Source organism: Glandiceps talaboti, chromosome 15 (assembly GCF_964340395.1).
Source record: "Glandiceps talaboti chromosome 15, keGlaTala1.1, whole genome shotgun sequence".
Lineage (NCBI taxonomy): Eukaryota > Metazoa > Hemichordata > Enteropneusta > Spengelidae > Glandiceps > Glandiceps talaboti.
Window position 1 is genome coordinate 12,551,269 of NC_135563.1, and position 14,351 is coordinate 12,565,619.

The window sequence follows — 14,351 nt, forward strand, 5'->3', positions numbered from 1 at the left end:
AGAGACTTCTTTTGTCATATTATTGTTGGTCCAATCAAACGGCACAGATCACTTTTTGACAGGAATGAAAACTGAGGTTGACTTGTACATGTTCTATGCACAGGCACTCGAATAAATCTGTATGTTTTTTTTGTTTTTTTTTAAATATATAGTAAATTTACTATACATATTCATTCGAGTGCCTGTGGTTGTATGGGTGACACTCTATAATATATATATGTACATGTGTGCATATATATATATAGGAAGTCAGTGGTAAGATTTATCCGTAGCACAGTGCTCGATACGTCTGCACGCAGAGCGGAGTATATGTTGAGGGTAGAAGAAAATCAAGTAGAGTTTTTCGTCTCTACACGCCTGTTTCGTGAGTAAATCACTCGTCAGGAGATGCTGATTTACTGAATATACCTCGTATAAATCGTGTGGTGTAAGGCGGGTTTTACCTAGTGGGTTGAGTGGTGCTTTTGTGTTAAAAGCACCACTCAACACCCTAGGTAAAACCCGCCTTACACCACACGATTTATACGAGGTATATTCAGTACATCAGCATCTCCTGACGAGTGATTTACTCACGAAACAGGCTTGTAGAGACGAAAAACCCTACTTGATTTTCTTCTACCCTCAACATATATATATATATATATATATATATATATATATATATATATATATATATAACTCGGTGAGTATCAATCTGCTATAAGACAGTGCTCTATACCGCAGTGGCAGAGCGTAATAGTTTTGGTAGTACTGGAACTCTTTCTTGGGTGTAACTCGGAGTTTCACGCATATTGCGATCATCAGACACTCTGAGGCCTACTCTCTGGGTGTGCTGTATATATAGAGTGTAGACAATAGAAATACCATCACTATTGTCTGTGTCGGTGGGTAGGTGTTGTATGTGTGGAGGTGTTGGTTGTTATTGTGTGGGTTATTGGGTGCGGACAAGTAAGTGTTGGCGGGTTGTTCCATGTTGGGCTTTGATGTTCCGTTAGTTAACGGGTTTAATAGTTTAGGTGATAGATGCTCTATTGAAGTTGGACAAATAAAACTTATTCTCGTGTCGGCATTTGGATATCAACTCAGTTCTTTTGTTTAGTGTGGAGCTTTTGTCTGCTTTAATAATAGTTAGTTTTTCGGTTAAACACAGTATATATATGTATATATATATATATACATAGGAAGTCAGTGGTAAGATTTATCCGTAGCACAGTGCGTAAACTATTGCGCTCTGCCACTGCGGTATAGAGCACTGTCTTAGCAGATTGATACTCACCGAGTTATATATATATATGGGTGTATCGATGGATAGAGAAATAGATATCGGCAAGAATTGGCAAGAGATCAGTGACGTTAACACTTTGCTTTGTCTCATATCTTCAGTGGGCAATATCACACTCTTTCATGCATGAACTAGCATAATACTACCAGTGTGTGATTGATTGACTGTTTGTCTGATGTGATAATTTCCCACAAGATAAGACATAAACCAAATTTTTGGGGTAACTGATCCATGCTATTTATGAGATTAGGGGTGTTTTAGTTTAAATAAGAGGAGAAGAATGGACAAAATGTCTTTATTCAGTCAATAAAGAAATGTATATACAGCTGACAGAGGGAAAAGTAGCCAGGGAAAGAAGAAAAATATTTTTATATCACAACGAAAATCAAGGAGTCAATTGATCAATATCACACACAAACTTAAATGAGTTTTATTTCATCACAAAAATCAATCATTCAATCGATCAATCATTCAACCAAATAATAAACCATTGATCGATTGATCAATCGATCGATCAATCATTTACATGCTTGCTGGGTCCTGTGATAATACAGTACACCCTGAACAGTATGGAATCAACTGTACAACGTATTTGTGAAGCTGTAAGCTTACACATGTATAGCATGGTACAATAAATCAGATCCTATTGATTATGGGGTCCGTACCCAAAAAATGATCAGTGACACAATGCGATCACATATTTAAACTTGATAATTCAGTGACTACATTGATATGTGATGAGTGCATGAAAAAATACAGCTTAATGATATTGTTAGATAATCCAATCAAATTTATACAACGGTGAAGATGATAGCATGGCACAGACGTCGACAGATTTATATACTTTATAAAGTTTTGTACAAACCAATTGAGTTGTTCAAAATCATATCACGACAAAAAAAATGTACAAGTTTTTTTTTTATAAAAATGTGTAAAAGCCTCAATGAGAATTTACTTTGAAAAACATATACACCAGCAAGTCATCATATCACAACAGGAAGTATAATGATTTAACAACAGTAAGTGGTGACATCACAACAGTAAGTGATGACATCAAAACAGGAAGTGATGATATCACAATATAGTCTTCAATTTTGGGAATACAGCAGATTACAGTGGATTATTATGAAATATTTCGTCATCTAATTTAGCCATGGCTATACACTGATAGCCGATATTAGTGTACACATTTAATTACACCTTCCTGCCAGGGTACCTTATGTGCCCAAAGTGTTTAGTTTGGATAATTATTTAAATGTTTCGGTATCTAAGCAGACTTCTAAAGTAACGAGACTCTAAATCCATGGTTTATATATTAATAAAATGCCAAAGAGAGTACTGAAGATAGGACAAGCAAAAGAGGGGTGATGGACGGAAGTTTTGAACTCGAAGAGAAAACGTCAACAACTTCGATCTTCCAGCCAAGATATTGATGTGTGTAACACTGAAAGAGAAGACATGCAGTCTATTAGTATACAGATCTCTGTAGCATGAATACTAGTGAATAAACGAAACTGCACTCATAATATTTCATCACAAACTCAAAAAGGTCTCCAATATTAGAGTGTGTATAAAGGTACACCGTGACGAGACACCCTCACATTGGTCAACCCATCTGCCGGTGAGGGCGAAGCGACACGACGTACCTTTTGAACAATATTGTCATTGCAAAGGTTGACCAAATGTGTCACTCCTGAGTGAAGTGTACTCGAGAAACAAGTCTTCGTAGTACGAGATGACGTAACAGTTAAAACCCATGCAACCATGTCTTCTAGAACAAGTTATTAAGCTGTATGTGAATGGCAAGGACAAGTTGTCACGTGACCTCGGGTATCTGATGAACATCATTAACAATTTAGCACAGTAATATGAATTCAGATAATCCAGTTTGCTTGATGATAGATCTAAGATATCACAATACTATGCTGTACCTAAGATTTCAGTTTCTCCTAATAATGTATACATGTAGATGTACATTGTAGGATATTAGCAATGAGGCCTAATAAAAAACATTTGCGGTTCCGATACGCTCAATTTTAGAATAGGTGGGGTAGGTAGATTTTTTAATTTTATTATATTTTTTCTCATGTGTTAGTGTCTAGTTCAGGTTTTCCCTTGTTTTCCATGTGGTCTCTGTGTTATATATTTCTCCCTATCAGATGTACAGCCAGTACAGATTGGAAGAACAGTTTTATATTGTCTGTTTAAGTCACAGTGATGTCACATGATCAGTTTCCGCATCCACCGTTTCTCCTGAAACTTCACAATTTTTGCGATTATATTATTTTATTTCTCGAATACGTCAAAAAAAAGTTTAGGGTTGGCAGTTAAAAACTAGGTGGGATCGGGTAACCGGAACCACATACGTATTTTGTTTAGGCCTAACGTGTGAAGAGAGTGCCCGGTTGCATTACAATAGTTGCAGGGTACCTAGTTTGCCATACCTGGTAATAGTATGTACCCAGTTTTTCAGGTGTCCATTTTAGTGTCGCAGCATTTCCAGGTTGACATTCCAAACTCAGTGTTTCAAAATACTGGTCAAAAGTCTTTGACTGCTCCGATTGATCCAACCCTTTCGAGGTGTACTCACAGGAACGCCCAGCTGTCAATAAATAAATGTATGAAGTACATTTGGTGACTTCTAAAACGGTAAGAGTACACGGTCATTTCAAGTACCAATGAACCAATCAAGACATCTTTGGCTTATCAAAGATAGAAACCTCAAATCGTACTTGTTACTTCACTCTTCAATTTAGTCAGACCATAGTACAGTATGTCTACTACATAATATTCCCCCCGACCTCTCTGAGAGTCAACGTTTCTCACCTACAAACAAAATCGTTATAAATGACGGTTTAATACGGTTTGGATTTACCTGCAGTTGGGTATGGATTCCCGTTGTCATCAAATTCTACTCCTGCAAACACTTTCACTTTCTAAAATAAATTAATAAATTAAATTAATTAATATGGCATATTTGGGTCATGAAAAGTCAACAATATAAGCAATGACTCTCTGTGTGTATGTATGTATGTATGTATGTATGTATGTATGTATGTATGTATGTATGTATGTATGTATGTATGGATGGATGGATGGATGGATGGATGGATGGATGTATGTATGTATGCGTGTGTGTGTGTGTGTGTGAGTGTGTGTGTGTGTGTGTGTGTGAGTCTGGATGCACGTGTGTGTGAGTGCATGTGCGTGTCTGCGCGCGCGCATGTGTGTATGTATGTATGTATGTATGTATGTATGTATGTATGTACTGTATGTATGTATGTATGTATGTATGTATGTATGTATGTATGTATGCAACCATGATATACAAACCTTTCTGTCTTCGGCACTTTGCTGTGCATAACCACCTATTGGATCGTCTGTTATGTAGAATGGATGATACTTGGCAGGTATGGTAGGGTCATTACCGCCCTCAACGATGAAAGTGTAATTCATTCCAGGTTTTAATTCAATCTTTGGTATTATCTTTTCATTGATATACCATGCTATACCCCAAGATATTTGACCTAAAAGTGGTAGATATGAGATTGTTAGTGCCTAGGATGAAATCTTTTTTAATGAATTCATACTATAGAACTTCCCACGAGTTCTAGATTGCATATTTGAGATCTAGCTTATAGATACAGGACATTCCTTCTGGTAGATTAACGACACAAAACTGTACAATAACAACCATAATAGTATATGGGTATATGAAAAACTACAAATACATACATACATACATACATACATACATACATACATACATATACATACATACATACATACATACATACATGCATGCATGCATGCATGCATGCATGCATGCATGCATACATACATACATACATACATACATATATATATATATATATATATATATATATATATATATATATATATATATGTCTAGTCTGCAAGAGGATATGTGTGTGTGTATATATATATATATATTTATGGAAACTCAGAATATTTTGCAATGCATTACACATGGAAAAAAAGTAAACACACCATTTTGTACTCACCTGTGATGGCAGCATAACCCCTTCTTCCACCTGCTTGGCCAATACGAGCAGTAAACTCAGTGTTCTTTTTGTCACCTCTTAGGGTTATCTCATCCCAGGGCTCCACTGGTGTTTCCGTTGCATCAGGAAACGCTTGACAATATTTCCCAGCTGGGCGACCAAAGTTCAGTTGAACATTACCTGGTTAAAAAACAATGACTTTCGTGAGAAGATCGAAATTTATTCATTCATGAATTTTCGTTAAACTATCAAGTTCAAATTGCTTACCAAGTACAGCTAATATAATACTTACCACTTGGTATGGTATGATGTTTAGCTACATTGCCGGTTTCCTCAAAAATAAATCCTATAGACCATACGACGTACACGTCTTTGTCAGTGGGTATAATCTTGTCATTTGCGTCACCTGTAAATACCAAAGTTGTATGAGGGTTAAAGTGAAAGCCGAGATACTATGAACTAAAAAAAAACTTCAGCGGTTATGACATCCACTATCATGTTGTTTCCCCTTTCAGCACATTCCATTCCATCCTCTTATTGGTTCATTCTAGTTATCTGATGTTTGTCAGAAGAGAGCATGGCACCAACTTTTTCAAATCACGTTTTCGAATTGGAATAGTTTATGTAACATGTAATTTGATTCATGATTCCTAAAACTTTACCATTCTTTTTGGCAAAGATTAGTGTATCCATGTTCAAAACCTTAAACTATGGTTGTCTGATGGTGCTGAAATAATACATTGCAAAAGTGTAACACGTCTTAACTATCTTCACATGGGCTGTTGCCTTGTTTCGTTTCGTTTCGTTTCATTTCGTTTCGTTTCGCAGAATACCATAAGCCATTGATATAATTTCTGGCCATCTCTTACTTGGCATCAACGGTCGTCTGAATCCAATACTAACAACGCCATCTTTTAGTAGTGATCTGACCTCACTGATGTCATTACTACCGTCGGTTACCATGGTATCCGGGCATGCACCTACCCCTTGACTACACTGTAAAGGTAATCAAAGTAATATCATGAATTTGACACATTTTGTGAAGTCTTCAGAATTCGAAGGCAAAGATTTAAGGCAAATTTTTTTAAGTCGGTAATCCTAGTTTTTTTTTCTGTACGTTTGGAGAAACTTATGTCGTGGCTGAAAACAGGCCCAGCGAGTTTAATCATGATGGGATTGGTATTCTGGACAAACAATTAAAAAAGTTTAATAAAGGAAAAATCATTGTTGGCATGCACATTAAAACATTAGAAGATGGGTTATATCAAGGCTATTGCTAAAAGTACTAGTAACTTTTCTATTCAGTTTCTTGAAATCTGGATTCCCGTTGTGCAGAATTTACAAATATTAGTGTGTCCAACATTTCCAGTTGTTCGTGTTTGCTTTAAATTAGTAGTAAAAACATTTTGTTACTTACTACCAAACCAGAAGCACTATAGAGTTTCAATTTGGCGCCATTGTGTTTTTCGCATCTGACAAAACGTTTTGTGTTACGAATTACACAAACAAAATAAACGCACTGATAACGCACATGCACGCATGTGAAATATTACGTTGTATCTAATTGTGAACACAAAGGAACAGTTTAGTGATTGTTCACAGTGAGATAAAATGTATCATTTTATATGCTTTCTCGCTATCAGAGTCTCTGTATTTTGTTTCGTGTAGGTTGTAAGTAAAAACACCGTGTTGCATAATTAAACTCTATAGTCACTCTAGTTTGGTAGTAACAGTGTAAATGATTAGGCACATGTATTCTTCCTACCTGCGCATACGCATTGAGATCATAGTCGACCACCATGACACCTTTTGTTCTGTCATTCCATACCACTGTGACGTCAGAACCCACCATACTAGTTGAAGTATCCGATCCACTGATACCAAAAGAAAGATATTCTCCAAAATCCACCCGACCACTCAACTCAATATCGATGTAATCACCACCCAGCGTCCAACTGATTTGAAAATTGTCATCCAGAGCCTCGCAGTTATCATATCCCGCCTGCAACCGGGGATAATGAAAATATCGAAATTAGTTTGGCCAACCCCCACCCCCCCCCACCCCCAAACTTATGCAATTAAGTTAGATATATTATATCGAACTTTTGATGTTGCCCCTAATCTAAGCCGACATTGACATTTGGTCCAACTGAAAGTTGAGTTACACAGTTAATATGTATGTATGTATGTATGTATGTATGTATGTATGTATGTATGTATGTATGTATGTATGTATGTATGTATGTGTGTGTGTGTGTGTGTGTGTGCGTGCGTGTGTATGTATGTATGTATGTATGTATGTATGTATGTATGTATGTGTGTATGTATGTATGTATGTAGAAATGCATAAGGAACTAATAAACCAGTCCGTATATATAGCTGTTAAATCCGACGTTTCGAATAAATATTCTTTTTCAAGGGAAAAAATGGCGAGACATAGAAATACCAGGTCAAAACCCGAACATTTCTAAATAACATAATATGTATGTATGTATGTACGTACGTATGTACGTACGTACGTATGTACGTATGTGTATGCATGTGTGTGTGCGTCAGTACAGTGTGGGGGATTGTTTGAGTGTATTTCCATTTAATGTACACACTCTATCGGTTCACGGTTGTGCATCAATAATCAACACTATATAAAATCACAGCACATCAATAGACCCTTACCTCATCCGGCATGTCAGATATATAGGGTGGAATGTTCAACTCATCGGGTATTAACACGTTACCAAAATCCTGTGTGGCTATGACACACCACATGGACAGCCACTCAATGTCAAAGACAGTCAGATCATCCATTTTGATAGAGATAGTCTGACCATTATAACCGTATAACTTTCCAGTTCTGTGCACAATATTGGTTATATAGAAGATAAATCATTAGTTGTGGTAAACTAGCTTAAATACCATGGTAGGGTAAAAAAGAATTGAATAGACGGGCGGTACGTACTCATAATTTCAATACAAATTTAATAAGAGTCGTGCGAGTCTAAAACCTCTGCAGGAATTAATAAAAGACTTTCTGTGTCGTTTACGTCACGTGCGAATGCTGAGAAATATGAAAATTTAAAAACTCTCTGTGTAATATTAACACATACAAAATTAATCCTACTTTGCCAGCTTTTAGTCATCCTTTCACCGCCGAATAGAATTATGGTGAAGAATATTCATGACGTCGTTGGAACCCCCCTTGGACTGGCTATCATTGAACACATGTTCCCGCAAGTAACTTTTCGTTTTATCAATAAATGAAGATGATTCGAACTGTGTACTGATGTAGCACTTACCGCCCATTTTCATCGGGTACTTTGATACCATTACGATGTGGACGAGCGCCCTCACCATTACGACCAACCCAAAAATACGCAGCTGTATATTGATGAAATAAAAGTATTTCAAAGTTACGCCTGATTGATCGGGGGGGGGGGGGGGGGGGTCCGAGAATGTGTGTCCTTTTATTTTCTAATTTGAATTAAAAGGTGCATTCATCAGATACATTTTAATCCTCAGCAACAAAATATTTATGAAGAAAACAACTTCGTGATTAGTCATTTTCATAAAATAAATAATTAATATACATTTGTCTAAAAATATTTTACAGGATATATATTTTTTTAAATTTTGATTGAGAGTCGGTTTTAGTAACAGTAAAAGCTTCACATTTTTATTATTTACGAGTCGACTCGAAGGCACGTACTGCGTTGATATTAAGGCTCAAGCACTTTTGAAATCATCAACCCGGTCATTCAAGTTGTGACACATGTCAGCAGGTCAGTTTACTAAGGGATAGTCTCGGTTGATAGTCATTCCATGATTCTCACCACGGGGGACTAGACCACCCAGACGTCTGAGTCCGGTGGTCTCGTAGTAGAACCCCTAGCTGTGAGAGTCCTAGTAGGTAACGGACACTCTAGTTCAGTGATTATTACCAATGGAAGCTAATTTGAATAAATTGTTAATTCAGAATACGTTTTGGAAATAAATTCTTTAAACTTTTACTGTTACCTTATAGTTCAAGAAAACTCCGACCTATTCTCAGTTAAAATCAAGAAGAAAAAAAATATGGTGTCTCTAAATCTTGAAATAGAGGTGTAAATAATATATCAAAATTTAGTCATTTTTGATTCCAATATGGCCGCCGAATTTTGTGTCTAACTGTATGGGAAATACCGCAGATTGATTGTCTCCTAATATAGAAAACGAGACAGTAAACCCGTAGATTTCTTGTAGTACTTCAAGAGGGCCTGCAGCAAGCTTCTATATGGCAAAGATTTGAAGAGAAATTGAAGAACTTTGATTTTCAGAGAAAAACACTTAGTTGTGGAATGAATATTTGAAAATGCCATTGATGGCGTATGCATTTAAGAAATGGAAAGCAAACAAACAAATTAGTATATACAGATAAAAAAAATCGCCACTGTTATGAACGAGTCACCTCACCTGGTCCATTTCCATCATAGTGTAAATTTTCAATACGAAATGTCTTAGCGTCAACAATATACACATGACCACGAAGACCGTGAGCAAGTCGTGAAAACTCTCCAAGATCATGTTCCGATGGTGCGACGAAGTTATTTGGAATATTCACTTGCCCAAAGTTAGCCTGTAGTTAACACACAAAAAAACATATATGAAATTATACCATGATGGTGTAATTTTTCTTGACTTTTGAAAAAAAATATTGTTACAACGTCAACGTGTTTCTATTAGATATATTATTATATTAATTAGCTATACTATTGTTTTAGTGTTATTATTTGTTGAATACAATTTACAGTCAGTGCAGGTTGGATTGGGGTTGTGTATTCATAGCAAGGTGCACCGTGACAGAAATAATACAAATCGCTTATGTATAGTCACGTGACCAAAATGGTTATTTGAACGGGTACTATTGTTTGCGAGTAATTCCATTATCTCCGTATGTATATATATATATATATATATATATATATATATATATATATATATATATATATATATATATATATATATATATATATATATATATATATATATATATATATATATATATATATGAGTGAAAAAGGGTGGCTTCGAATTCACCCGCCTGAGTGTGACCAGCTATACTTGCCATACGACAGAGAGAATCGAATATAACGGGTAACCAAGTCACCTTTTTTCACTCATTTAACAAGCTTTACATCCGTATCGAGCACTTTACACCAGATCTGGAACCTACATATGGATATATATATATATATATATATATATATATAACTCGGTGAGTATCAATCTGCTATAAGACAGTGCTCTATACCGCAGTGGCAGAGCGTAATAGTTTTAAATAGTTTAAAACTATATATATATATATTTAAAACTATATATATATATATATATATATATATATATATATATATATATATATATATATATATATATATATATATATATATATATATATATATATATATATGCTCAATACATCTGTATGTAGAGAGGTGTAAATAACACAGTATCAAACACGATACGGAGGAGCCGTTACACAGTGTTTCACGCTGTTGCAATCATCAGACGACGACATATAATATATACACACACACACACACATTGTGTCGAAATCCTCTCCCATGTAACTAATTACCGTAAATTGCCTACACCAGACAGAAATCCATTTGAAGTCAGTGATTTTGGTATCGCCAGGCAAAGTTAGCGTAAGATCGATATTGCTGTAAGCGTCGAGTTTACTGGATCTGAAAAGTAAACAGCAGTTACTTTAAAATTACTTGACATCACTTAATCAATAAAAATAAATGAAACAATCCTATCAAATAGTCCAGCATAATTACTCTAATATAATATATATATAGTGGTGGTGGTGGTGGTGGTGGTGGTGGTGGTGGTGGTGAGGAAGGAGGGATGTAATTACTGTTGCCGTTGCCCATAGTTTGTTGATTTTTTTTTGTTTACTCATTTACCTTCCTTTTTCGTCTGGTATTATCGTTCCCGACATGTCAGGGTCACTTGTGCTCCCAATCCAAAAGAACGCATCTGTGGATCAAAAGAATAACATGAATATGCATGTCATGTATATGGGACTGCTACACGCATAGGACAGTGATCTCATCTTAAGCTGTCGAAACTGCAGGTGAGTATATATTCCCCTATATATGCATACGTATAGCTATGACATACTTACAATGTGTGAATAATGATGACTCAGGACTGGTCTGAGGTTAGAACACGGGCATTTGTTTCCCGAGTTATGTCTCAGAATATTTATATCAGAATACAATATAATGTCGATAATATCGTTAATATTGACCTACTTAACCAACTATATATGAAAGGGGTAAAATTACACTTGTTTCTGTGATCGCGCAGGTTCACTGGCACCGCGAAAGACGTGTCTTCTTTCATTGTATTCTGATAGAATATTTTGAGCCATAACTCGGGAAACAAATGCCTATGGATTAGAACCATGGCTACTAGCATCTCGCTCCTTATTGCATTTAGGCATATTACATGTACACATATTCTCAATTTCTAGGAAAATATTTTTAAAAAGTAATATGGCCCGAACGAAAAGAGCAAGAAAACATATCCCCCACAAAAAATAACACCAACTATATCCTGCATAGAAACGACAATTAGATCAATATTTCGAACAGAGCACCTGCTGTCTCGTCAAAGGGTAAATATTTATGGTTCAGTTGACGACGTCATAAAACCTATCGGTCGGACGACAATGGTGAATGTTACTAAGTATGACTCAGCTTAACGACCAGGAAGTCGTAATATATTTTGTGAATATAGATCCTAGTTCGTATCCTGGTTTGACTTTCAAATCTTTTATTAGTGCCATGCCCCGGCTAGTACCAACATGTTACAATACTGCTTTCTTTTCACATCACGTGGCAAACGATCTGTGTTAATTATTGCTTGTTATATTGCAGCCATGTCACGACTTTCAAAAACAACGTTATTAATTCGCATTGCTGTCATGTCACAGACTGACAGATCAGCCTTTGTGGGCGCGGTCTAGCTCCCCTTTCCCTATTTAGGGGAGGTTGATAAGCCCGAACCGATGATGGCATTACTGTCTACGTCATGTCACGACTTCCAAACATTGTATTATTATTTTATTACCTGGTGCTGCTCCATCATAGTTAAAATCAAGTATTCTAAGCCGCCTGTCATCAACTGCATACACCGTACCAGACACACCGTGATCGTAAGTCGCAAAAGTACCGATAAGTTTCCCATGGTAGGGTCCGTTCGTTACCACTGCTCCTGTTCATAAACACAACAGAAAAATTACAATTCGGATTTTGTAAAATCTCTCTCCAACTTCTATGTTTTTCTCATCGAAATTCATTCTAATGATAACATATATTGAATTAGTTTACTTCTTTTAAAATCGTCCACTCAAAATAAAAATACTATAATAGTTTGTTAAAGTAACGATGGACTAGGCCACTATAGTCTTGAAGGACTAACGTTAACGCTACTACTCGCTATCCTAATTTACTGCCGTTTTGAGTTTTTGTTTTTTTAATTTACGCTCGTTCTCCAGATCTAGCAGATCTATAGAGCGCCTGTAGATAGCTTGGAGGACTAGCGAAAACAATTCCTCTCATCAATTGATTTCAACAGTAACCCGAAACTTACTATTGAAATCAGTAAACGGCTTCGGCATGACACTAAACTTTGCAAAAAAAAAAGATCCAACAATGAACACATTTTATCATAAAAACAGAGAAGGTTTCAGTAATAAAGTGACATTATGGAAGGTATCGCTAACTAAAGAAGAGGGGAAATCGTCGCGTTTTGACTTCCATGTAATCACATTTACATTATGGGATAATAAAAACTAACAAAAAAAATCAAATTCAAGATTAGATGGCCTCATTTGCCATGTATTTTTACCTAATTGTGTAGCGGTCAAGTTTTTTTTTTTAATGATGCTAGCTGTAAAACATTCAATGACTTAAACCACAGACAAGTAAGAAACTTACTTGTCTATGTTTAAACCTGTACAAGGCCTCATCTATATATACACACACTACGTACTGAGTTTTACTAGGGCGCTGTTGTTGTACAACTCTTGCCCAAGGACTTTAAAGATTCAAGCAGCAGCTACATTCGTACGTCTGATTAGGCCTCGAACTGGCAAGCTGCAAGCCAGTCTGCAGTCACCCTAAACATCTCAGTGATCACCATGACTACCGGGTTGTGAATTGTTGATTGAGTATAATAGAATGAAGGAAGTAGAATCTACCTAGTTCGGTGCTACAGTGTGTGGGCGTACAGTACTGACATTAATTATGATTGAAATGTCTTGTACATACAAATTAATGTAAGTGGAACGAAACGTCGTCAAGCACTGAGTAGATGAATTACCTATTCAGATCTATGCATATAATACAGACAATTACCTATTCAGATCTATGCATATAATACAGACAAGGTGAATGGCTTTGTCTGAACTATTATCTGTGTGCATGTCCATGACAAAGAGAGGTCAAACTTCGGTCAGCAGAGTTACGTATCTTCTCACTGGCCACATATCGCATATGGAAATTTACGTACCCTGATCATGTCGCTGTTATTACATATCCGCCATAGAGTCCATGCATATCCGGTTTACCACCTAAATATATTATACGTGTATATAGTGACATCGTGCAAATGCTTTCCAGTTTCTCACTTTTACATAAAATACAACAACCAAACAACTATTACTATTACTAACCTCCAGCCAAGTAAATGGCTGCCAAGAGACACCAAATCACAAGTTGTTGTCCCATTGATACGCTAGATAGTGTAGTCCAACCACTCCCTGTCTATGTTTTTTCTCCACGCTCCGGTGAAAGTCGTTTGACTGTCCTCTAGTACAAGTCCCAAGGCTTAGCAAAACTCGATTTGAGTCTGTGTAACGACCACACCTAATACCTCAACCCGACCTACGGAGAGAGTTCTATACGATGAGTGGTGCTTTTCGCTAAGGTTTCGATCTATAACAGTGTGACCTAGCGATGTGTATGGAATTATGAATTCACTACCTGATATACTTCCTT

General features: G+C 36.3%; 1 protein-coding gene across 1 annotated transcript; it reads right to left on the minus strand.

The window, feature by feature from the left end:
- Positions 1-1,689: 1,689 nt before the first annotated feature.
- On the minus strand, positions 1,690-14,351 carry LOC144446638 (protein Skeletor, isoforms B/C-like). Its single transcript, XM_078136450.1, has 15 exons — positions 14,027-14,351; positions 12,421-12,564; positions 11,250-11,322; positions 10,916-11,024; positions 9,754-9,916; positions 8,601-8,682; positions 7,981-8,158; positions 7,073-7,309; positions 6,177-6,303; positions 5,600-5,713; positions 5,308-5,487; positions 4,616-4,809; positions 4,158-4,218; positions 3,727-3,884; positions 1,690-2,726 (listed from the first exon to the last, which is right to left on the minus strand). Exons 1-15 carry the CDS (start codon positions 14,079-14,081, stop codon positions 2,598-2,600), a joined length of 2,004 nt encoding a protein of 667 aa, XP_077992576.1. The 5' UTR covers positions 14,082-14,351; the 3' UTR covers positions 1,690-2,597.

What these genes read in the sequence shown, in the direction of transcription:
- LOC144446638 (XM_078136450.1), bottom strand. Translation starts at nt 14,081, where the DNA reads ATGGGACAACAACTTGTGATTTGGTGTCTCTTGGCAGCCATTTACTTG. An exon ending in ATACCAGACGAAAAAGGAAG is followed by an intron (nt 11,025 to 11,249) that starts GTAAATGAGTAA and finishes TTTACTTTTCAG; the next exon opens with ATCCAGTAAACTCGACGCTT. An exon ending in ATCTCAATGCGTATGCGCAG is followed by an intron (nt 6,304 to 7,072) that starts GTAGGAAGAATA and finishes TTACCTTTACAG; the next exon opens with TGTAGTCAAGGGGTAGGTGC.